The 26,149-nt window shown below is 44.0% G+C and overlaps 1 protein-coding gene across 5 annotated transcripts in view; it reads left to right on the forward strand.

The window, feature by feature from the left end:
• Positions 1 to 10,721: 10,721 nt before the first annotated feature.
• Positions 10,722 to 26,149, forward strand: part of PHF21B (PHD finger protein 21B) — a 199,141-nt gene continuing 183,713 nt past the window's right edge. Inside the window, exons 1-3 of one of the 5 annotated variants that reach the window (XM_083503386.1) lie at positions 10,724 to 11,105; positions 11,620 to 11,652; positions 11,975 to 12,040. In XM_083503386.1, coding sequence (XP_083359512.1) covers positions 11,052 to 11,105; positions 11,620 to 11,652; positions 11,975 to 12,040 — 153 coding nt within the window. In that variant the 5' untranslated portion in view covers positions 10,724 to 11,051. Of the gene's footprint in view, positions 11,106 to 11,480; positions 11,653 to 11,974; positions 12,041 to 26,149 lie in introns of those variants that run through there. The other 4 variants (XM_083503382.1, XM_083503384.1, XM_083503383.1 and 1 more) reach the window with 4 other exon arrangements.

The raw sequence follows: 26,149 nt of genomic DNA on the forward strand, positions 1-26,149 counted from the left end.
AAAAATTAAGCTTAAAATTGGGGATTGTCTTATACACGGAATGTTGCAATTAAATATATAAATAAATACATGCCGCCATCCAAATTCTCCCCCCCCCAGCCTCCCCTCACTATTGGCCTCACGACAAACCATGGTCAGGTACTCCCCCCCCCCACTCCGGACATTGTCCCTTCCACCCGGTTCCCTCAGCCGCCCCCTGGCTACCCAGACTCCCCATTGAGAGTTAGTGTGGTGTAGTGGTTAAGAGTGGTGGACTCATAATCTGGTGAACCGGGTTCGCTTCCCCACTCCTCCACCTGCAGCTGCTGGGTGACCTTGGGATAGTTGCACTTCTCTGAAGTCTCTCAGCCCCACTCACCTCACAGAGTGTTTGTTGTGGGGGAGGAAGGGAAAGGAGAATGTGAGCTGCTTGGAGACTCCTTCGGGTAGTGATAAAGCGGGATATCAAATCCAAACTCTTTGCTTCTTCATTCCCCAAGTGCACTTACTCAGGCAGCTCCAGTAGTTGCAGCTCCTCGCAGCAGCGGTGGAGGAATCCGCTCCGGCACCTGGGGCAGGGCAAGCCCCCCATAGGGGCAGGGCACACCGCGGGGCCTCCGGAGTCTGCCTGCCTCCTCCCATTCAGCCGCCCTACAGCTGGGGGAGGGGAGGAGGCAGTGGGCGGACTGTTTGGGCCCAGGGGGCAGAGTGCAGTTGGCTCCCCTGGATGTTTGAGAGTGGAGCAGAAAAAGGCAGTTTGACTTCTGCAGCATATGAATTCCCTCTTAAAGGGTTCTTCAGCTATGATTCTTGCATTGTGGCACCAACCAGTTCCCGGTTATCAGGGACACGCTCTCGTTCCAGCTCAGCTGCCCGGCTCTGCAACAGCGCTGCCTCAGTTCTTATACTGCACGTTATAATAATGCTGACTAGCCCCCCCAAAATAAAAAAAATTACCTACCATAATTACGATACTAAATATATAAATAAAGTTGTTCTGTTTAATGTTTAAATATATGGTACTAAATATTTAATAAAATATCAAAGTTGTTCTGTTTGGTGTTTAAAACATTAATTTCTTAATTTTGGGCTCAAAAAATAGAGGTCGTCTTATACATGGGGGCATCTTATACACGGAAAAATATGGTACTTTGTTGGATACCACCTTATAGTTAACAGTAGACTGCAATGTAATACCTAATGTTTAAACAAAAGCGAAAGAGAATTTTCTGTTAGGTTCCAGTGAGTGTTGTAAATTTAAAAAGGTATTTCTTTATACAGTGCAAGAGATTTCCAAGCTATTTATGAACCAAAACCCACATACTTGAGGTTGCCTGCGACATCTTTGCGTGCCACTGTTCTACAGATGCCCATGCATCACCAAAAAAGAGGATCCCGATTTGCATACAATTTGCACATACTCATTTATGCATACAGAAACAAATTTAGAAATACTTCTGCAGCTGAATTAGAAATACACTGCACCTCTCCATAGTGGGGAAGGCTGTGACACTGGCTTGTTTCCTCTTGATCAGGTGGCAGGCTCAGAACAGCGACACACTTTAAGGTGGGATCGCGTGAAGGTGAGTAATGCTTTCCCTTGCACATTCTGGGTGATATCCAGTGTTAGTCATACTCACAGTGGATTCACTGAAATCACTGGACATCAGTAACTTGAGTCTGTTGATTTCAGTGGGTCTACTCCTGACTATGACTAGATATCAACTAGTAAACATTCTCTAGTGGTAAGATCGAAGTGCTCTTCATTCAGTTGTCATTAAGGGAAAAAATGTGCCTTATCGACCAGGGCCTTAGAAATTGAGGTGGCCTGTACCCTTGCTGAACATTGCACACTGCAATTTTAGGGAGCCACTGTGCCTTCCCAGAGAAGGAGAAATTTGCAATCTGGTCAGGAACCTTTTTCATATAACATAATGCTGAAACAGCTTAAGAGTCATTTCTGCTTTGTTCCTAGGAGCTGGTTAAAGAGAGTTAGGTCAACAGGACCCAGGGTGATTTTCTGAACAAACTGCTTCTGGTGCAAGGAGTGCTACTTCAGTTTACAGACTTATTATGAAATAGCCCCCTCCCTGTCTTGAGTCAATTCTCCACTGTACTTTAATGCGGTTCATTATTTGCACTCAGGGGTTATTCCATTCTGTGCTCAAACCCTTTGAATTCTGTGCCATGCAAATATATTCATAATTGAAGCAGACACTTTTTGAATAATGCTCAGCACTTCTTTATAAACAGCCAAAGTTAAGGGCATTGTACATCATATTTTCTTGGTGTCAAAGCAAATAATTGCATTGAGAGGTGAAGATCATTAAAGTTTCTGTCCTTGATCTAGACCAGGGGTCTGCAACCTTTAAGACAAAAAGAGCCACTTGGACCCGTTTCCGAAGGAAAAAAAAACTGGGAGCCGCAAAACTCGTCATTATAAAAATAACTTTTTGGTCACTTTTTATTATTTCTTTGTTTGACCCCTCAGAATTACTCCTCCTCATAGAAATAAACATCAAATTAACAAGTTACCTTTTTGTGTGTGTGTGTTCTTCACTCCCCTTCAAAACAGTGACCAGCGTACACGCCCCCTTTCAATGCAATGACCAGCGTACATGCCCCTTACAATGTAGTGGGGCGGGGCGGGCGGGAAGGTGACGGGGCGGTGCGTGACTAACGCACGCACCGCCCCCATGCGGCGTCACAGCCAGTACAGCGCCCGCCACAGTGGGGAGTGTCGGGGCGCACAATGCGCCTCCTCCCCTCACTAGTATTCACCCCGGAGCCGCGGCAAAGGTGTAAAAGAGCCACATGCGGCTCCGGAGCCGCAGGTTGCAGACCCCTGATCTAGACAATAAAGCTTTTGGTCAAGATCTAGACCAGGGGTCCCCAAACTAAGACTCGCAGGCCGGATGAGGCTCAACTGACTCGTTTATCGGGCCTGTGGTGACTCCAGCTGCCCGGTGCTGCCCGGCTGCAGGTTGGAGGAGCACCGGAAATAGCTTGTGCAAATGCACAAGCATCATTTCCGGTGCACATCCAGGTCAGAGGAGGCCCATGCACATGTGCACAAGCTATTTCTGGTGCTCCTCCAACCCGTAAGTGCGCCGGAAATAGCGTGTGCGCATGCGTATGGGCGATCGGCGCTGGAGACACTGGTTTGAGGCGCGGTAAGTTTGCTGACCCCGATCTAGACAATAAAGCTGATACGTCTGCATCCCAATCTAGCCCTTGTTTTATGTAGTCAGGTGTGACTAATTTTATGAGGATGGATAGGTGCATACATGTGTAATTGCACATTCACTGGACGTACAGTGTACATACAGCATTTTATCCTAGAATAAAATGGAACTACTTTTTTTCTATATAATCCACACACTATTGCTTATAGTTTACCGCTGAAAAATGCTTCTTGAGAAATTGGTTTCATTCTGAAAATAAACTCTCACTGCAGATTGATTCTGTGTTACTCTGCAGTGTGTCTGTTTGAAAACAGATGTAGGCAGTCTCAGCCGTGCAGGACGGGTGTACCCACACCTGCCCAATAACATATGATTCTGTTACTGTGGGTGGCCATATACCAAGGTGGCAATCACCACTTCCTTCTTCATTCACCTGGGCCATGTGCAGGGAGGGAAAAGTGTGAGTGTCAGGTACGAGCTAGCAGTAAATCACACTGTGCAAGTTGGAGTTAACTCTATTAGCAAAAACAGTATCTGCACAGGAGTGACATGCCTGATGAGCAAAGCCATAGGCGCCGACTCCATGGGGCCTGAGGGGGCTCGAGCCCCCTCAAAAAATTTTTTGGGGGGGCTCAGCCCCCCCAATAATCTCGGGCGCCCTTCCAGCAGAGCGCCGCTGCCATCCCCCGCCTCCTCCCCACCTACTCCCTCGCCAGCCAGCCAGCCAGCCGCGCGCCCTAGTCGGACAGCCCCGGCCGTCCCCCGCGAGATTAGGGAATCCCCGGGGGCGGGGGCTCCTGCCTCGCTGCTTCGCAGCACCACCGCCACTGCCAAGGCACTGCCGGGGGGAATTTCCTTCCTCCTGGCGGTTTCAGCCCCCGCGAGAACAGGGGAATCCCGACCGGCCACACCAATCGGCTGGTTGGGGGGGCGTGGCTTGCCCTATTTAGGGCCGGAGCGGAGGGGGCTCGCCCTCTCTTCTCCGGCTAGCCCCACGTTTCCCGCATATCAGCTGTTCCGGAGCTGATTAATAGGCGCAGCACGCTCTCCCCTATTCACTCACGAGGAGGCGGCGCCACTTTATTTGCATATTCATGAGCTTATTTATTATTCATGAGCTTTCCCGGCCCCCCCCCCCAATATTTTTTATAAGTCCGCGTCCCTGAGCACAGCAACTTCTGGTAGGTCTTGCCCCCATGAAGCAGTTGCTGAGACTGAATTGTTGAATTGCTCAGCAGTTGCTGAGACTAAATCTTTCCCACATCTGCCTAAGTCCCCTCTCCAATCAGAGACTGCATCTACATGTTTCCAATCTCTCCTCTGCCCTTTTCCTGACTCTCCTGACTCTGGAAGACCAGAGGGGAGGGGAGCTTGCCACAGCAGGAGGGGAAGACACCCATGCCTCTTTCCCAGATTGGCTCCTCTCGCCTCTTGGCCTCCCTCCTCTCCTGCTTCAGCTTCTGCCTCTGATTATGCGCTTCTCTCTGCCACAGACTCTCCAAGCTCACTAAGCCCTGTTACCTCTTTAGCTTCTGACATCTCCTCTTCACAGTCTTCTCCCTCCGACCACCCATTGTTGACCCACCATGAATCCCAGAGGCTCAGCCTTCTTCCTTTGGCGGTTCCCCAGCTAGTTCCACCCACTATTCCTCTTTGTCCAATCAGTCTGTGACAGTGGGTAACTTAATCAAGGGGAATGTTTTGAAATGTGCATCAGGTAAGCACACCTGCCCTTGTGGACAACAGGATTGAGAATCAATCTACAGTGGTACCTCGGGTTAAGTACTTAATTCGTTCCGGAGGTCCGTACCTAACCTGAAACTGTTCTTAACCTGAAGCACGACTTTAGCTAATGGGGCCTCCTGCTGCCACCGCGCCGACGGAGCACAATTTCTGTTCTCATCCTGAAGCAAAGTTCTTAACCTGAAGCACTATTTCTGGGTTAGTGGAGTCTGCAACCTGAAGCGTATGTAACCTGAGGTACCACTGTATAATAAAAGCTGCATGTTGAGAATGAGCACAAATGATTCCAGCTTGAGAAAAATCTACACTTTGTGATGCAAACAGGTTAGTGTATGTACACTAACCTATTTAGTGTGGCTGGTTTATCCATGTACATGCACATTTAATTGACAACCCCAGTTTCTAGGTTGAAAGAAGGGTACAAAAGATGTAGGTATGACTGATCTCTGGGTAGGGGTGCCAATGTGAAGAGTAGGTATAGCATAGGTTTTATAAAAGTAACCATGGTGGAAATGCTTTTTCTGCCTTGAAATAATGTTTCCCTTGCACCCTCAACGTTCTTACCAAGGAAGCCCGACCCCTATGCCACTGCCACTCCAAGTCTACACTCAGTTACAAACTGTCTAAAGAAAGTATAGCCAACTATTTTTGTCTGTATATATATTCAGGCTGCATGCAATGATAGGATCCAGCTCAAATCATGTGCAACTGGTCACATACAACAAGTGCAAATCTGGGTACACATCAGAAGCTTGTTCCAAATAGAAATCTCCCTTTCTGGACTGGAACACTTGTGCAGAATGTGGGGTGTCTGTAGAGTTTGGAATTCATTGCCAATGGTAGATGGTGAGCAAGTGGTGCGCAACAGAGCTGTATAGCTCAACGTAGTAAATGGATGCTAAACGGAGAGGATATGCAGACCTGCACGGGATAAAAGGGCCCCCTCCTCAAACACTTACAGCCTGCCTTTCTCCTGAAAGTCCCAAGTTCAATCCTTGGCATCTCCCAGGTAGGACTGGGAGACGACCCTGCCTGAAATCCCAGAAAACCACAGCCAGTCAGTACAGTGGTACCTCTGGATACGAACGGGATCCGTTCCGGAGCCCTGTCCACATCCTGAAGTAAGCGTAACACGCAACTGCACATCTGCGCATGCGCGGGTCATGTTTCACCGTTTCTGCACACGTGCATGACGTCATTTTGAGCATCTGCGCATGCGTGAGCAGTGAAACCTGGAAGTAATGCGCTCCATTACTTCCAGGTCGCTGTGGAATGCAACCTGAAAATACTTAACCTGAAGCTACTTCAACCCGAGGTATGACTGTACTGAGTGAGACAGATCAAACTGAAAGCAGCTTCCTTGTTCCACTTGACCAAAGGCCTGGGCAAAAAGGTGCATCTTGACCTACCATCACGAAGCATTCAGAGATGGTGCAAGATGCGCCTCTTACACCATGTCGCTCCACTTTTCATTTATTAAGTATATTTACAGGGTATGCTTCAACATGCGATCTCAAGGCAGGTTACAGTTTAACAAAAGCAAAGTTAAAAGCAAGTTAAAAACAAGGCATCAAAAAGCTCAGTTGTAAAAAACAGACGGCAAAATAGACATGAAAGAAAAGTTGCTGAATTACAACTTACCACTAAACTGAAAACTATGGAGAGACTGGGTCTGAATAGATATATTGGATTCTTGTCTCAATACATATGCTAAAGCTATTTTTGGTCATCTGCATACTATCCCTTGCTTTTTCCTGTAGGATTAATTGCAGTTGTTAACAGGTTTACCATACCCATTGAGTCAATCGCACATCTCCTACTACCCTTCTGAGAAAAACCCCACCCCACCATATATAAGGGTCTGGTGACTTCTGTTTCAGTGTATCTGCATGCACACGAAAGCTTATACCCAGAACAAACTTAGTTGGTCTCTGAGGTGCTACTGGAGAATTTTTTTATTTCTTTATTTCGACTGTGTCAGACCAACACGGCTACCTACCTGAATCTAGATGCATACATACTTGGATGTACAACTGAAATACACCTCCAATTTTATTTTTTATTTTTTAAAGTGTGTGAATTGCCAGAAGTTTGGGGGAACACAGCATTCTTTTTCCTTACATCCAGGGGTGTACCTAGGGGTCGGCCAGCTTGACCCCCACCAAGGGCAGAGGTCCATGGGGATGCAAAAATCATGCCTCTCGACTTTGGCTTGGAGTGGCCTGCCTGTCCGCATGCTCGCCGGGCTGCTCCTCCACTGCTCTGGGCAGCTGGGTGAGGCCTGCAGGCTGCTCTGGGACCCTCAGTAGAGCATCCTTGCCAAGGATACAAGAGATGAGGGGGCACCGATACAGTTCCTTGCCAAAGACTCAAGGGAGCCTAGGTTCACCTCTGTGTATATCCACCTTTCTTAAGTCATAGAACCTAAGACAGTATATGTGTGGTTCTCAGGTGGTCATCCATCCAGACACTGCCCACACCCAGACCTCGAGTGCCTTCAGTCCGTACCCTTGCACAGGTATGTGAGCCATATATGCAACATAAAAGAGAAGTATTTGTTTTCCAAAGGGACTGTGGCTTGTTAGAGCCGTAATCCAACATTTCAAGACTCAGTGTATGTGCATTTGTACACATATTGCATTCTCTTTCCCTCACCACTAATTAAGTTATAAATGACTGGATCATTACTTATTTTTCAGGAAGGGATGATGGAACTCCCATCACTTGCTCATGGTCAATTCCAGCAGGAAAGAAATATACAGTTTGTTCTGTTTATCTTGAAATCTGCACTATGCTTCTAACCGTTTCCTTGTCTTTCATTGAATGCAGCACGATGACACCACTGTGGAGACTGGCCAATGCCGTTCCTTTCTCTCCTTTGCCTCTCTATGTCTTTCCAAAGCCTTTTTACCTGTGGGCACAGCGGCTTAACAGAAATTCCAAGGAACTTCCCAAAAGAAAATGTACTAAAAATGGAAAAATGGAAACTAACAAAAGAGCAAGCACCCAGCATCCTGATTTATAGTGTAAACAGTTGTCCTAATTCACGGAACAATGTTGTTCTGCATTTGAAGACAATCTTGCCCTTGGATGTGCCTGCATGGCTGCCTCTCATATCAAAGGGGCTTGTGAGTCCTCACCTGAGAGAAGATTTTGATAGCAGCTTGAAGTTCATTCTAATCAGTATTCATGTGCATTTAGAAAGGAGTTTGCTGGAGGAGAAAAAGTTAGCAGCAAGATGAAAGGCTGGCAGGAATACTGGGATAGCTTAGCAGCACAATAGGAGCATATTACAGCACAATGAAAGGTATCCTTTGATTTGACAATGGAAGCATGGCTGATGGATTGCTAACAATGGGTTTGATCCTGCCAGATAAAGCATGTTTCCTGTCAGTGTCAGAGTGCCCTCAAATTCCACTGAAGTTCTGACCTGTGACCAGGAATGTTTGAACCTTGACAGGTGGCCTGCATAACCCAGCAGTGGCTCTGGCATTTTGAATCCTCCAGTCTGATGTGGAGAACTTGCTGAAAATATACCTTGAGGATTCTTGACTTTTAAAAAAGTATACAGGACTTATATTTGAAGTCATTATTGAAGCAAACCAGGGTCAAAGACTGTTGGTGGTTCACCTATATCAGTGGTGGACTTTGGGCTTTAAAATTTCAGCAGCACTCGGTGCGATGCCAGAATTTGGTGCCCCCAGCCTCTCCCCTTCCGTTCTAAGTCAGTGCTTTCTCAGCAAGACACCCAGTGCAGGTGAATTGGTTGCGTCCCTAGTCTGTCACCTGCTATTAATGTATTTAAATGTTTTTTTAATGGTTGAACGTTGTTTTTAGCAATATGTTCCTCAAATTCTTTCTTTATTTTTTGCATCCCTTAGTGTTAGTTTGCATTTCTTTTGCCAAACTTTGTGTTCCTTTCCATTCTGATTTAGACAAAACTTTCAGTTGCCTCTAATACTTTAGTTGACTCTGCTCACTAACCATGCAGATTAAATTTTATTCTGTATATTAGTAAAACTTCAAAATAGGTGTATTTTTGAGATATTTAAGAAAATGTGAGATTTCCAAAAACAAAGTTATCACTCATTACTAGGAGGGCATTTTAATTATCTAAATTTCCTTGTTTCATTATGACTCACCAACCAAAACAGCTCCCACAAGGTGTCCTGTCCTTTTACCTGCCTATCTGGAAGTGCTGTATTCAGATATTAATGGTATTAATACTTAACATTTATAAAGCAGGTTCACAACACTTTGCGTTCATTTTCTCAATTCTGCAAGGTACACCAGTATTGGAGAGCCTGTGTGGTGTAGTGGTTAGAGTGGGAGACCAGGGTCCAAATCCCCTCTCAGCCACAAAGGTCAATGGGTGGCTTGGAGCAGTCACTCATTCTCAGCCTGACCTCACAGGGTTGTTGTTGCAAGGATAAAATAGGGAGGAAGAGGGAGCATCTATGCCACCTGGAGCTCCTCGGAGGAAAGGTGAGATATAAATAAATAAATATTATTAAACTGGTAAAGCTCCACAAACCACTATAAAAAGTGGGATACTTGCATAGGCGAGGTGAACAATTCTGGGTTGCTTTGGATGTTACTTTTTTCTATTTATCACTTAAAGAGGCTGCACATGAGTGCTCCATAACATCCAGAGAGTAAAACTTGTGGAATGAGAGGGAGGGAGAGAAAATCATCTGTTGAAAGTGCTCTGATGACCCCCCCCCCCCCTTAGCTCTGAGCTGACGTTTTGCTGCAAATGTCAACACGCTCCAGCTCTGAGTGCCAACACTGATAGTCTTGCTGCACTATTTGGATAACTGCCTGCCTTTCTTGAAGGCCCCACTTGAAGCAGGGTCCCTGGCCGGCCCTGCCTCAGCCACATGGTCAAGGACGGCAGGTGCTTGGCCTCCCACAGAATGGCCATGTAAAGAATGAAGGGGAAACATAGATACATGGAAGGGGCAGGATCAAGAGATGGGCTGGGTGGGGAGGGGACAAAAGGGTTGGCTGGCACAGGGCTATATCCCACATTTGCTGATTGGCAGCTGGCGATGGGAACTCCTCGTCCAGTGCTTCTCAAAGGGTGTGGCAGGAGAGGGTGGCAAGTGTGGGAAGATTCAAGGACAGTCAATATTACATTTTGGGAATGATTCGTGTTCTCACGTAGCTGCATCGTTTTATACTTCCAGGATGTCCCAGGATCATGTTATAAAGTAGTTGTGGTCTATGTTTCAAATCAAGCACTGCCATGAGTTGTTTCTTTTTGCTTTCCAATTAGCAATTAAATAATTGGTGTGGTGTGAGCCCTTTTTTCTTCTGATCCACTGCCCTGGTCCCATGCAAAGTCTTCTACTGGAGGCTGGGCGAGAGGGAAGGGGCTTCAGAGGCAGCCAGGAGCCCCGGGCTGGGCAAGAGAGGCAGGCCAGCCAAGCTGCTTCCCGGGCACCCCCTTCACAGCTCTCTTTGGGCTGAGCATCTCTCCTCGGCGCCTCCCGGGGCCACAGGCTCTTCGCGACTCGGCGCTTCTCTCCATCCCTCCGTTGTTCTCGCTGGGACCACTACTGCTCCCGCGCATGCTCCGAGCGGGGGCTGCTTCCCTCTCGCCTCCTCCTCCCCCCGCCCTGCCTCGCTCCATCCGGGCAACTCCGCATTAGCATTGGCAGCCGTGGCACAACTTTTCCCGAGGCAAAGTGAAATCAAGGCGCGCACTCGGAGGAAATATAGTCCCTCCCGTTCGGAAGTCTCCTCGGCCCCCATTGGCGGGGCGGCGGCGCTGCGCGAGGCGATTAACCGGGTCCTGGGCGGAGCAGGGGCGGCCGAGGGGCCCATGGGGATAGCGGGCCGGGGGGGCGGCCGGGGGGTAGCCTCCCCCCCAGGTTGGCGGAAAGTGAGTGATTTGTCCGTGTCCCTCAGCAAAGAGGCAAAGAACTTGCTTCGCAGCCTGACTAGTTGTTTCTTTCGATTGTTGTTATCGCTTTTTGACGGGGGGGCGCGTGGAAGCCCCTCGCTGGTCGCCGCTTCGCCTGGCGCGGCTCGCCTGCCGTGGCTTCTCCTTGCCAAGCGGGGCGGGTGAGGGGAGAGGAGAAGCCACCAAACTTCGCGGGGATTGGAAAGTGGGCGAAAAGTGCCTCGCAAGTTGGAAGGATGGAGCTGCGCCGCTTGCCCGAGGCGTTAAAAGTGGAAATCCAGTGTCACCAGGTAATGAGAGAGACGGAGGCTGCCGCCCGGGCTGGCCTGGCCGCCAGAAAGGGGCTCCGAAAGCAGTGCTTCCCGAGTGGCGGTGGGCTCTCCTTGTCGCAGGGTCTCTCGACCGGGGGGGGGGTCCTCGGGGGCAGGAGAGTGGCGGGAGGGGGGAGAGGGGAGAGTCTCCGGGAGCCTCCCTCCGCTGCCCTTCACCGGGGGGGACCACTTCACAAAAGTAGTTTCCCAGCTTGTTCGGCTGAGTTTTGGCATGTGTGTGTGTGTCTGTTGTCGCGATCCGGAGTTAACATTGCGGTTGGCACTTGTGTGTGTGTGTGTATGTGTGTTGGAGAGATTAGGACGAGACTTGAATATTTATGAGCTTTGCTTGAAACTGACTCGCTGTGTTTACTTGCCTCTTTGTTCCAGACCCCCACCCTCCCCCTTACACACACACACACACACATTTTAAAAAATCCATTACACGTGAAACTCTTTCTAGTTTCTTCTTTTAAGGGGCATTTTTAAAAAGAAACTAGTTGCACAGATGAAGCAAGATCCACAGGTAAATGCAGATCTGTTGTGTGTGTGTGTTGAGTGTGTGTGTGTTTTTAAAACCCATCCTCTTCAGTATTTTAGCTTTCTTGTGTTAAGTGCAGTTCTGCTGGGACAGCAGGATGAGAAAGTTTATCAGTAAGAGATCTCATTTTGAAGACCAGGCTGAGCTTTGTTACTTAGGGGGGTTATTCTGTTTCCACCCCCTTTCCTTATTGTGCATGCTTTCGGTTGGGCTTTTGCCCCCGAACAATTCCTAAGCGCAAGTTTCCTCTGAATTGGCTTTAGTTTACACTTGGTCTCTAATCTGCATTTTATTGCCATTTTTACAGAACGGTGATCTTAAGAAACAAATCCATGAGAGGCAATCGAGAATAGCTGCTCTTAATGAAAAACAAGTAAGAATGAATCGATTCAGTTATGTGTCTGTGGATGGGGTCTCGCCTTTCCTTTCCTTTCTCTCTCTCTCTCTCTCTCTTTTACAAAGCACTTTCTAAACATTCTCAAAGAATCCGCGTTGGCCGGAAGAAAAAAAAATACCCGCACCAGTGAATAAAACACTCATGTTTATGAGCCTAAAGTGAGAAAAGGTTTTAAAGATGAGGGATCCAGTTTTCTGTTGCCTTGCCAGGCACTGTGTTTATATTAATAACCATAATACACAAAAAGAGATATGCTGTAGTTAGACGTTTTAAAAACACACACACACCGAGGCGTCCATTTTGAGTTGGTCGACATGTTTTAGGAATATGGGAAATTATTTGGTCTTCTGCTTAGTTTGTTTTCACTTCCTTGCAACGTGCAAAAGCAGAGAGTTGAGAATAAGGGGACTGATCCCACTTCGAAAGCCTTGAGTGCTGGATTTGACTGAAAAGCTGCTTTTGCTTCCGTAGATACAGATATGTGTGTATATATATGTGTGTGTGTGTATATATATTCTCCCCTCCCCCCCCCCCACTCCACACACTTGGCGTCTTCTTTCTTTGGCTTGATCTGACCTGCTGGCTTCGGAATTGAGTTCATGTATATACATTTACACAGACACACACACACAGCCCTGCACCCCTCCTGCATAGCTTTGTCTACTTAGGCAAATCTGAGGGGGGTAAAGTGGGGGGAGGGAGAGAGAAGCGAGACACTATAGAAAGAGATGCCTTCGCCCACCTCCCTTCCAACAAACTTTCTTTTTTGTGCCTTTCTCTGTGAAGGTGTCTCTCATTTTGCAGCGGGCGACCCTGGTGTGCGTGGGGGCAATGACGGATCCCCCCCGTCCTCCCCTCCATTCCCCCCCACCTCCCCTCGCCCCTTTTCCAAGCTGAAAGAAAGTTGTCTCGCATTGTGAGTTGGTGTTCAGATCAGCTGATGGCGCGGGGCTGGGGATTTGCTGCCTTTCAGCACCACGAACAGATGCCACGGCGCGCTCAGCAGCTCCCCGCGCATCTCTGGAGCTTTAAAACGACACATACACACCCCAACCACACACACAATACAAGGAGCCCCCTTCCCTGCCCCCCCCCGCCCCGCTCGACTTTCGGTACTTCCAATGCACGAATCGCGCAGCGGCTTAGAAATCTCGTCGCTGAGCTGCCCTTTCCCCTCCCCCCGCCCCCCATAAAAGCCAACTTTCGCCAGGCTCCCCTCCCCTCCCCCTTCCTCGCCTGCTCCTGCAGCTTTGCAAAAGCCCCTTTGGCGGAGAGAGCGAGAGCGCGCAACCTCCTTTCCCTTTTCCTTCGGCTGAATCGATCGCGATTCCTTCGGAATGCAGCAGTTCTTTCAGCACCAAAACTTGGAATAGCGCCTGGATCATATTCCGCCCCCCCCCCCCCGCCTAAAAACAGTCTTTCCAGCCTCTTCGCCATACGTACCCGGGGGGCGGGGAGAGAGGAGGGAGGAAGCCGGTGGTGGTGGACGGAGAGCGGAAAGGAATATTCCTCCCCCCCCTCCCGCTCCATATATATAGTTGTGGTGGAAGTTAAAAAGTAAGCCGTGCCTATTTTTCATCCTCGCCCGCTGAATGCGCGCCCCAGGCGACGTTGGCTGCATATCTTATCTGCCTGTGCCTGGATGGGCGCGAGCATTTCCAGCGCCGCCACTCCCCCCCCCCCCGTCCCGATTGATCGCAGCCCAGAATTTGTCAGCTCGCTCAGTTTGGTAGTGGAAGCTTCCATTTTGTGAGGAAGGGGTGTTGGTTTCTTCATGACATGGAGAAAAGTCTGCAGAGTTTGAAGGCGGGGGGATGGGCCCCCATTCATGCTTAACATTACCATTTTGATTGCTTTGATGCCATTTTTTTCAGTGGGGGAGGGGACAGAATGCCCTACTCAGCAGAGCACAAAGATGTTTAATCACTGTATGGAATCAAATCAGATAGTTTCTTTTCTTTGGGGGTGGGGGAAGGAAGCAGCACAGAAGCAGAAGCTTAGAGCGGTTAGTCCTTTTTTCTTGTTGGGTAAAACACTGTGCTATATTGATTCTGCTACTACACCGAGTAGAGAATTTATTAAAGCAAGGTAACAGCCTCACACTGCCGAGAATACATTTGTTTATGTTTTCCTGTCTTTGAAAGGGAAATAGTCGCTAATGGATGATTTTACTGCATTAAAGTGATTGTTCCTCTCTGCATTATAACAACTATTTCAAGGCTATTGAAATTTTTATGATGATTGGTGATTTTTATGGAGTAATTGGTGAGCTGTTTATTATGTACCATGCTGGAATTTAGATAAGGCAAAGAGACATACTTGGAAAATTAGAGTTCGATGCAGCTGTTGGGTGCAGGATGACATTTCCAATCTCATGCAACACTTTGTGAACTAAATCGTCAACAATGCCTGTGTGATACACTAAAAGAACCCTGCCCCCCTCCAAATTATGCAATGAGCTAACTAGTCCTTGGATTCAACTGCTACTTACATTGAAAAGTGCAGATGCCATCGACAGGCTTCCTCTGCCTGCTTTATGCAACAAGAACTTATACAATGGTATAAGACCAGATGCTGATGCAGTGTCTTCTTGTGCTGCACACTGTCACCTCTGGAGGCAGATAGGAAATCTCCCTTTGCACAGAGAGAAGAGTGATAGGAGTTTTAAAACCTCAGCCTAAATACAGATCACAAAGTTGCTGGAGTCAGATTTTGATACAATTAATGTTATTTCTTCAAGGAAAAGGTCCAAAGCTCCCCCCCCCCCGTTTTTGCCTCGCATGGAAGAGGACTGCTGCATGGGAGCATGGATTTCATGTTTTAAATCAGACTCCCCATTCCAAAAGACACAGAGTTCACTGTGAAACATTTAAACAGACCTCTGGGAAGTAGAATTAGGAATGGTGGTTTTAACTGGTACAAGTTATTCATATTTCCGTCCATATCTTTCAGGTACCATTTTTGTTTTTACATTCTGCTAATGTGGAACTCATGAATGTGACTGGGCGAAAATGCTATGGAAATTCTGGCTGCAGTCCATAACTCCAGTGGCTTTAACAGGGCTAATCTGGGATCAATGGGAATGAAGACTGCCCAACCCAGAGGCCCTATGTTTATACATATTTTGTGTTCATTTTTAATTGAAAGAGAAAATAGAATATGTGTAACCATACCAGCCACATATATTGGCCATGGCCATAGGGTTGGATTCAGGCTACCTTAGTTGCACTTAGATAAGAACATAAGAAGAGCTGTGATGGATCAGACCAAAGGCTCATCTATTCTAGCATCCTGTTATTACAGTGGCCAACCAGAATCTTTTGAGAAGCAGGACACCATCACAAAAACACTCCATAAACTTCCCATGTAGAAGGAACATACACCATTGCAACTCTTCCATAGTGTACAACTAGATGTCATTGCTGTTGTCATGCACCACCACTGCTGATAGACTCCTCTATGCCTAGTTGGACATAGTGTTACACTGAACTCAATTTGACTTCCCTGTGGGCAGACCCATTTGGCATTGCTGTGTTAGAGACCAACTCAAACTCTTGGTGGGCAGCAATGGGGCTTAACAGTGTGGCCTCCACATTCGGAGTCCCACCACTCCCACTAGTCAGGGTAGAAAGTAGAGAACAGAAAAATCCTATTTATTTGCTGTGCCATGCTGGATTGTTGCCCCTGGGTGTATAGTGAAGATAGGAGAAATCCTTCTCTGTTCTTTGTTCCATGCATCAGATTCTTATTGTGACTACCTGATTAATTTAATAGGCTTCATCCATTTATTTTTTTTAAATCAAGGTTTCCAAAAACAAATGCGAAGTGTTTTGAGGATATTACCAATTTTAAAAATGGATTTATATAGGATGCAACTTAGCTGGAGTAATTTAATTTAACTTCTCCTATAGACTTAAATACTTTCTGCAATATTTTCAAGGATGGATTGCAATCCCCCCCAATGCATCTTGAATCAATACTTCATTTTGCGTTTTGTCCCCAAAGTCAAAGCCAGAGTGTGGGTTCTGTTCACTGCAAACATTAGTATACCTGCACATTCTACCCCTCCCTCCAGAATGTTGATGAATTGTAATACTATTTGAGAATGGGTTTACGTCTTCTTTAACAAGATATGATGTGTGAAGACTCCATTAGTTGGTCCAATGCTTTTACACCTTGAATCCCCATCACCTACAGAACAGCTGTAACATTTTTATCTATACTGTCAAGGAACAAGCATGTATATGTAAATAAAAGGCCTTCACTGAAAAGCAGTATTGTCCTTTTAAATGCACATCTGAAGCACTCCGCTGCATGTTTGCCTGGGCTTACTAGGCATCCCTTAACTCCTCTTGCTGCTTTTTTTTTTGAACTGCCTACTTAATAATTGCACAGTTAAACTCTAACCTGACATTAGTATTGACTCGTAAAGCAGATCTTGGAAATCAGCAGTGAGCATGTGGAAGACTTGCTGTGTTTTCATTGCTGATGAACCCTCGATTCAGAGAAGCCTGTCCTGAAGCACAGCAATAAAAATATGTCTTCCTGAGAGGCATTATGTATATGCCATTCACTTGGGCGCTGCTTCATTTCTTTGCTGTAATTTACTACCTACATAGAAATCAACATTAGTCTCTGACAGACTCTTCCAAGATAGTGTTATTGCTGGTTTTGCCTTTTGAGGGTAGCATATCTGGAATCAAATTGTTGACTGCCATTTGGTGTTTATGATCTGACTGGAAGTAGGTTCTTGGGATGCATTGGACTTCTCGGAATTAAGGTGCTCTTCTTAAGCACTGGGAATGTGTAGGCAAATTATATCTTTGATGGAGCGTATTATATTATCTGTTCCAAGGGGTTGTTTTTGCTGGGCTTTTCAAATCAAAGGTAGCTAGGTGGTGTCTTGGAATGGCAGCACAGTTTACACATGTTTCAGCAGAAAGTAATGACTTTTGCTAGAGCTCAGTGATTCCTTTGGTTAGGCAAGTAGATAATATAAGTATCAATGAAAATAGAAGATGGAGCCATGATCCAGGGCTCTGTGTGTGTGCAGAGACTTCCTGTGCTCTTCTATAAGGAGGAAAGTCTTCGATGTATAGAGTGGAACCACTCAGATCGTGACCAATACCTTACTTGCAAATAGAGGATGACCGAGAGAATGCATTTTATACATTTGCAGCTAAACATTTTCTTTGTTTTATATAGTTGTGACAAGATTTGGCACCTCATTGGGGAAAATAGTTGCCAAAATGGAAATCAAATCATTAAACTTTTGAAATTCCGCTAAGGATAACAATTTCCCCTTCTACAAACCCCTGAAGCAGATGAACTTCAGGCCATCCACTGCAGTGAAAGATATTTTGACCAGTTTTTGTTCCATAGAAACCTTGATGGCAGAAGAAAGATTGCTTTAAAAAACACCACACAGCAAACTGGAATTGTAGCTCTTCACTTGGAAGTGCTAGAGGTTGAGAAAAGTGAATGTAACATTTGTTGTAACTGCTTTAAAGAGTTCGCTTTGATATCTTAGCCACTTAAAACACCTGCTGTCAGAACAGTACAATTGATTTCAATTAACTTTGAATTTCTTCAATAAGATGACTCTTATAATAACTCCAGTAATCCCATGATGCCTCATTAGAGGAACTGACTATGATGATTATCTCTGTGATTTAGTAATGTTTTCCTTGCAATGTCTTTGTCTGTTCAGAAAAAGGAATTCTAGCAACAATGCTGTTTAGAATTTGTTCTTGTTTAATGCTTACAGATATTTGCTACCTGTTACATGTTGAGGACAGCTAATCTGCAGTGAGTCAAAATTGATTATTGAACAGCTGATGGTAGGGTAGCATGAGCACTGAAAAAACTTGTTGTGTGTGCTGCGTTTTGTAGGGACCTAATCTTAGATCATGCACCATTTAGCAATTATTATTTCAGTATATTTTCAGGCCTACAGGTAGCAAACCTTAATTTCCAGCTTAATTTTTTTGCATAGGACTCTGGCTAAATCAGTCAGTTAATGTGGCATTCATGAGCAGTTTTAGTGTTTCTACATGTTGCTTTATTTTGAACAATTTTCTTTTGAATACAGCCCCACCAAACATTAGGTCCAGTATGGTGATCAATAAGGCTGTGTTTAAGGGACAGTCCTTTGTTTCAGGAGGCTATAGAAACCCAGAATAGGTGACCTTGCAACTCTAGGTGAAGAATAGTCCTGTTTCAATGGATCTTCCATTGGTTTAATAATTTGATTCACATAGAGCTTAATCCAAGAAAGAAAAGGGAAGGTCATATTGGTAGTGTGGGCAAAGAAGAAATGGAGGAACAGGAAGTTCCAAGAAGTTGTATTTGATGATGTAGGTTTGTAAAAGAAAATTATATCCATGTATGAAGTAGCAAAAGGTGCCTGGGCATTTATTTCTTTGCAGCAGTACAACTGGGATCCAAAGAGCTCATGGACCCAAGAGTTTTGACTTGTCTAAAAAGAGTTGAGCATGTGGTAAAATGTTTCCCACTGAAGTCACGAAGATTTAAAGCTTCATTTAGATAAGCTTTGGAGCAGGCAAGAATGTTTCATTGGCTCAATTATTGCTGTATCCGCCCTATGAGATAAGCCCCTCTTACTTCATAGAATAATAGAATTGTAGACTTGGAAGGGACCCCAAGAGTCATCTAGTCCAACCCCCACAGCCAAAGCATCCGTGACAGATGGTCAGCTAACCTCTGCTCAAAAAGCTCAATTAAGCTGAAACATAGTGACGTAGCCAAAGCCTCAGCTGAGACCATTGTGACCAACTCCAGCATCTTTTTTCTTAACCCAAGTCCAGTATCACTGCTGCTTTGTTGAATGGTTGCCCTCAGTTGTGTTCCATCTTCTATGATACTCAGTCTCTAGAGTTTGGGAAATGGTATCAATGCTATTGTCGATCTGTGCTGGCAGCTCCTTTATGATTGCACTAGTAGCAGGTGGGTATTGACTGATTTTGTTATATCTAATAAATGATGTGGCACCATCTCATTGCAAACGCCTTTTGGTCAGAGCTATCCCTCAGTTCAGAAATCTTAGTCCCATTGATTTCTGTGTGAGACTTAAGCAATTGTTTAAACAATTTCCCAGTGAGATTTAAATTCCTTTATCTTGGCTGGATTGCATACACAATGTTTAACTGAGAAAAAGAGTAGCAAGTTGTATGGCTCCATGGTGTCAAATAAGGATATTTTGTCTGTAGATAATAAACTGATGCCGTAGCCCTGTACTTTGGAGGAAGTTCCAAGAATTTACCTTCAAGAAATTATGCAGCCCATACTGCAACTTAAGATATGTATACGAAAGGAATCCAGTAGAAATGCAAATTGGGGTGTATATTTTAAATATATATATATACACTAGGTAGTTATATTAACTTCAGTAAAAAATTAACACTTTAAAAAGTCTTTTTTGCTAAAAGTAGCACCATGATTAGAAATTACTTCTGTATAAAATATTCTTCCTTAAGCTTCCTTCCTTCCTTCCTCTTTCTTTCTTTCTTTCTTTCTTTCCTTTTGAATCAGCTACTTATTGTCATGTAGTAGCAATTTTTAGAGTGTCATATGAAATTGCTGATGGGGCTTAGTTCTAGCTACAGCCTCCGCCTGCCAATAGTAAGCACCTATTGAAATCTAATATATGCTGTGCTTTCAACACAGCACACACAACCCCTTATGGTTAATATAACAAAGGAAACCCTGTATGAAATAATACATTTTAACCCTGGAAGAGCTAAACCTGAAACTCAAGGTTAGGATGGAAGAAGAAAAGGGCTTTCCTTGACAGAAAGTAAAACAGAAGAAGATCTGACTGAGATTGCTCTAAGGATATGAAACTCTCTAGTGGAAGCTTTGTGCCTCTGCAGGAATCATCTGCTGTGTTGATTTGAGTGTTTGAGAAATTGCTCTCCCCCACCCCCCACCTCAGCTGAAATTGGCTCCAGGGATTTTAAATATAGCAGTTGTGGCTACAGAATGTTTGATGTAAAATTTGGCTGATTGCTTACATCTAATCAACAGGAGTATGTAATTGGGCTTGAAAGAGAAACTTTGAATCCCTGCTCAAGGATTTTCTTCCCAGAGCTCCTTACATTAACAGTGACTTATTCCCTCCATGAGAGATGCAATATTTTTATTTGTAATCTGGAAAGGATTTGCTTTTCCATTCAATAGTGGACCATAAAAATGGGTTACCAAAAGTTTTCCTTTTTAAAGGGAGGTGCATTGCATATTGAGTCACAGAAGTCAAATGAGAACATTGATACCTTTCACATGCAGTGCAGCTTAAAGTGTATTTTCTGTAATTTCCACTTTCTGGAGCTCTTTGAACGAATAGAGATTGCTTAAAGATTTATTGGTGAGTTGAAGATTTTCTCTATAAAAAAGATGAGAAGGGATGACTGATTTAGAAATGCAAGTCAGGACTCCCTCCTTGTGTATAATTCTCCTGATCTCATTCAGGCAGAAAGGTAATATGCTCACATAAGTGAGTTTGAAAGGTATAATTAATATATATATAATATTTACTAGTAACTGAAATACAAGAGAAACTGTTTTTAACATGGCAGGTGATTATAGATACCTCTTCAAGGGAAAATGACAGTTTTGTACAAATTCCTCTCCAATGAATGTTTCATTCTGTGGCCTGTATACATTATGCAAAATAGCCCATTTGTATTATTTCTCTTACTTTGTTATTTTTTCACAGACTTAAGGACTAGAAACCTTATTTTTTTTTTAAAAAAAATGAAGCTTTCAGGAAGCTGGATTCTGTACCTGTACCACACTCGGTGCCTTTTCTCTCTTTGAGCAGAATCACACATATAATTTTGTTTATAATTTCATATAGATTGAAGACCCCTAAAAGAAAACATAGCAATTAAATTGAAAAATGTATTTTTTAAAAAATGTAAATCCCTCTGGGAATGATGTTTCATTCCTCTCCCTATCCTCTCCCTCAAATCAAACCTCTAAGGGTCTTGGGTGATTTCCAGTGAAAGTCATATGCAGAGTAGACCCACAGAAATCAACAGACCTAAGACTGTGTGGATAAACTCAGAGCCTCTTTGACAACAAAACTTTGGTTCAAATGGCCTATAGCATTAATGCTTAAACATCTAGGACATTTTGTGGGTTGGTGATAAGTATGCAGAACTCAGTTTAAAGGGTGCAAGAGGGGAGGGGAGAATCTGTTAAGAAAAAGTATAAATAATCTTGACCTTCATGTTATTGTTTATGACTCAGTGGTTCCCAGTTGGTAGTCCGTGGACCCCAGAGGTGCCACGTAGCCTACCCATAGAGATATCAAAAAAATTCAAAAGTAGGGGTTCATGCTTTGAAAAACGGGGTGGGTGTGTTTGCAGTATTTAGCTAATTGGGAGCCACTGAATGCAATATAATACAGTCTTTGGCATGAACTCTAGCACAGAACATTGATGCTGTTGCCAAACTTATCCATGGTGTTCGTTTACTGTAGCTAAGATATATATTTTGAAAAGGTATGGGCACAGTGTATAAAAGTAAGGTATTGGGAAAAATCTAAAGTAGAAGAATAAGTAGGAGATAGGTGACTGCAGAGATGTATTTCTCTTTTTTTTATTATTTTAAAAAGCATTGAACCTCTAATGTTTCTATTACTCTGCCACCTGCCAAACATCCATAACTCATATTCATGCACAAACCACACATGCACTTACACACAGACAGACAGAAAGAGAGATCATATGTGCACATGCCTTATTTACGTGGGTTTATTAACATTCTTTGCTGAGTAGGCTTGAATGAAGTGCAATCCTCATATAGATGATCTAATTATAATCATAAGGGACAGAACAAAATAAGCAGTCTTTAAAGGGAAAAGAGTCTGGCAGCTTTGTTTAAAGTGTCCTTTAATGAACTTCTTTAGTAGCTCGTATCTTAGCAACACATTTTATTACATACCAGTGCGGGAGAAGCAGTTTGCAGATGGAGTTGCACACAGTAATTTATTTTCTCCCTTTTCACCACCCCCACTTCTACTTTCTTCTCTGTGGTGACTCAACTGGAATATGCAGACTAGCTGCTTCCTAGCACTGATAGCTCACTCAAACCCCCTGATTGGTTCATTTGTATGTGCTCTGCCTTGTTAGTTGATGAAAACGGCATTTACTATCTTAGAGAGTGTGCTTTGCTTGCTATGTTAGGAGGAGCAGAGGCAGGGCTGAGGATTCTGAATGGGGACCGGGTTTAAAATGAACAGGCTTGCTTGCATTCATCTTTCATCTCAACACCCTCCCCCCACCTTTCCTTCTTCCCGGCATCGGCTTATATTCACGGGGCACATCAGTTTCTGGGTTCCTTGATTATTTATTATCAACTCCTAGTGGGTTTATTTTAATCCCTTTCTTCTGCGCTAAAACTGATTTGAATACAACATCTGGGACATTTATAATCCCTTTCTCCTTTTACTGCAAGCACCCTATGATTTAAAATGTAAACGTATCTTCCAGTTGTAGATTCTGCTTTGCGTGTGGGTGTGCACATTTGTAAAACTGACACTTTTCAGCTCTTTTGAAACACAGTTGATTTGGAAGCATTTATGGTTCAGGAGCCTTACCTTCAGAGCGTCAAATCAAGCAGTCAGCTCCATGATTTCCCTGGCACTAATCAAGTAGCAAAACGTTACTCAGCATGATTAAGGTTGGCCAAACCTTGTCTTCAGAGAGCTTTTGTTCAAAAATGAAAAGAGGAGAAAGGCATTTGATTGAATCAGACTAATGTGGAACATGAACGCTGGGTCATATTTCCCCCTGTACTCAGTAATATTCGGAACTGACACAGGAGTAGCAATGATCAGGCTGTCACCCTGGCAGAGGAGATGGGGGAGGGGAAATTACACCAAAGTGACCTCCCCTTTTGAAGGGCACATAGGCTAGTACACAAAACATTCGATTTAGCTTTCACTGTATACATCAGACACAGCAAACAAGGCAAGAGAGGTGCAAAAGTTATCAAGTGCATTTGTGCTCAGTTTGAGCAATGGCAAATTGCTCAGTGTCTTCCCTTAGCATTTGATTATAGGCAAATAACTTTAGGTTTCCATGAAAACGCATGTGTGAGCTGGGAACCTTGATTTAGACATACAGTATAGCTTTATGCTAAAACAAAATTTTAGATATACATTTTGATCCTGGTTGTCTTTGCTTGATGGTTTATGCGATCTTTTTTTCTCTCCCAAACCTCTGTGCATGTGAGAGAACCCAGTTGGCTGACTTAGAATGGGGGAGGGAAACCACTCATTTCAACCACAAAATACAGGCGTTTCACTAAACGCAGTTCCGTTTCTTTTTCAGCCCCTGGGATTCTGCTTCAATAGTTGAACCTCCATAGTGGGATGTCCTTTGAAGCTCAAAGCGATTAAGTTGCCATGTGATTAACTTATTCTTCTCTTTTACAATTCATTCCCTTGTTTTATTAACTTACAGTTGGATTGCCAAAATAATTTAAGCTGTAGAATGCATCAAGATCTTGCCCAAGTGCCAGAATTAGTAGCGACAACCTGAACGGTTGAAAAGCAAAGCCATCATGAAATTTACAGCCTGGCTAGCAAAAAGGCAGTTAGCTTTAAAAAGATGGGGCATCACACAGCCGTGTCTACAAATAAAGGTGGTGTAGACGGGTGTGTTGGATAGTAACCATTTAAACCATTAAAAAATATACTGCAGCGTAAGGCCTGAGTGCACTCCTTGTCAGAAACAGCTGGAACACCTTTTTATTTCATTTTTACCCCATGACTTCCTCCAGAGAGCTCAGATCAATGTACATAATCTCCACATCATTTAACCCAGGCTTCCTCAAACTCAGCCCTCCAGATGTTTTGAGACTACAATTCCTATCATCCCTGACCACTGGTCCTGCTAGCTAGGGATCATGTGTGTTGTAGGCCAAAAACATCTGGAGAGTCGAGTTTGAGGAAGTCTGATTTAGCCTTACAGCAACCCTGTAAAGCAGGTTAGACTAAAAGAGAGTGACCGGACACAAGTTTACTAAAGTAAGCTTTGTGGCCAAGGAGGAATTTAAACTCAATTAAAGCAAAGCAAAGTAAAACAAGGTTCACTAACTTTCTGGTTAGCACAATCTGTAGCTTTGTTTGCTATGAGGTATAAGAAGAAACTACAACAAATGCTTTTAAGTCACAGCTTTATTCATTTAAATCTTGAATACAGTATAGCCAAGATGAGGAACCTTGCCGTGATCTTGCCCTTCCAATGAAATCTGTCCTGTCCGTCCCCCTCCAGCCCCCAATTTATCAAAATCTTGCTGCAACTTTGAAAGAAGCAAATAGAAACTTGGGCAACCTATTTCAGCAAAGGCTAAATTTACATTGTATTTCTGATCCTAAAGAATACATGAAAGGGACATTGTTTCCAGAAGCACAACTATGCATAGAGCTCTCTAAGAATTAAATGGAGTTGAAGCTAATAAGCATCTACTTTGTTGGGATGGAGGATGGTTCTTAAAGGAGGTTCCAGTCCTGGATGAAGCACAGACTCATTTATTAACAATGAGAGCAGGAACAATGGGAAGCTAAGTGCAGTCTGCATGAATAATATAACCAAGGCTGGTGAAAAGCGGACAATTTTAGTATGCCAAACTGAGTGTAGGAGTGCAGCATTTCACTTTTTTAGAGACACTCAGGATTCATCTCCCCACCATGCTTTCCCACGCGTAGGGAGAGACATGCTTATTCACAATGGATCATCAATTGAAGGTGTGAGCAATGGCAGCATAAGGCTGCAATGGAGCACGAAAAGTTCTGAGATGAAGATGCTATCCTGCGGGCTGGAGATTTTTCTTTTTTAAAAGAGGGAACATGAAATCTGAATAGTGGGCGCGCACAAGTTCTCATTGCATCTTAATATGTAAAGGAATGCATGCGTAATATTAAGGCTTGTTCCTCTTTGCATCCCTGTACACTGTACACTCCCCAGCCACTCTGAATAGGGAAAAAATGAAGGAAGAAAGATTGTGATGCCTGAAACAGGTTCAATGATGGAGGAAAGTAAAAGGGGAAAATGAGCTACTCCTAGCCAAGCTTAGTTAGTGTAGCAGTAGCATAGTGGTGCAGATCAGGAGCATCCCAGTTCTCACTCCTTTTGCTCCAAAAATTCTGTACATGGTTTTCAATATGGGAATCTCTCTCATCCTTAGGCCTCCTTTCCCCATACGGGCTAGTGCTCTTATAGCTATCCTACAGGGTTGCTGTAAGGATTCCGCCAAGATTACATAGGTGAAGTACACAGATATAAGAATAATTATTAGTTTATTGAACTACGTAGCTTAACAGAATTTGCCAGGCTCTGTAAGTGGGAAAGTAAGATAATGCATCCTACAGCTGGAACGATGTATCATGCAATCATAGATATGCAGAGCTGGAAACAGGCAGCTAAATACTGTGGTCATAGTTTCTTATTTTTTAAAAAAACCCCATCATTTTCATGTAGTTTTCTTTCAATGTACAACAAGCTGTAAATTTTGAATCCTCTTTCCACAACTTCTCCCATAAATTAAAAGATATATCATAACCCACATCTTTTTCCCAGTGTATCTACAGCTTTAACTTCTTCCTCTTTAGTGTCCCTGTCTAACAGCAGCTTATAAATGTTCGATAATAATTTCTCATTATTCTCCAATAATTCTTTTTTCAAACCTTGAAAATTCTTTCCCCAAACCTACTCCTTTATCACTCCTAAATATGTCATTTAATTGGTGATATTATAACCAATCTGTTAATAGGTGTCTTATCTCTTGAATTTTTTTCAATTTCAATTGGTTTTCCATCTCGGGTTACAGCTCTCTGTAAGTTGCGCACTTGCCTTTCATATTAGTTTTTAAAAAACAGATATTGCTTCCAGTGGGGCATTTAGGTGTCAAATTTGACAAAAGTCATCAAAAATTAAAATTTGGCATGCAGTAGGAAGAATTTTGGTATGTAGGTGATGATTTCTGAATGAGGCAATAACAGGAAAATTATCCACTCACTTTTCAGATGACTTCTTGTTTCTCTTTTTCCCAGATCAA

The sequence above is a fragment of the Podarcis liolepis genome (assembly GCF_965112155.1).
Source record: "Podarcis liolepis genome assembly, chromosome: 5".
Taxonomy (NCBI): domain Eukaryota; kingdom Metazoa; phylum Chordata; class Lepidosauria; order Squamata; family Lacertidae; genus Podarcis; species Podarcis liolepis.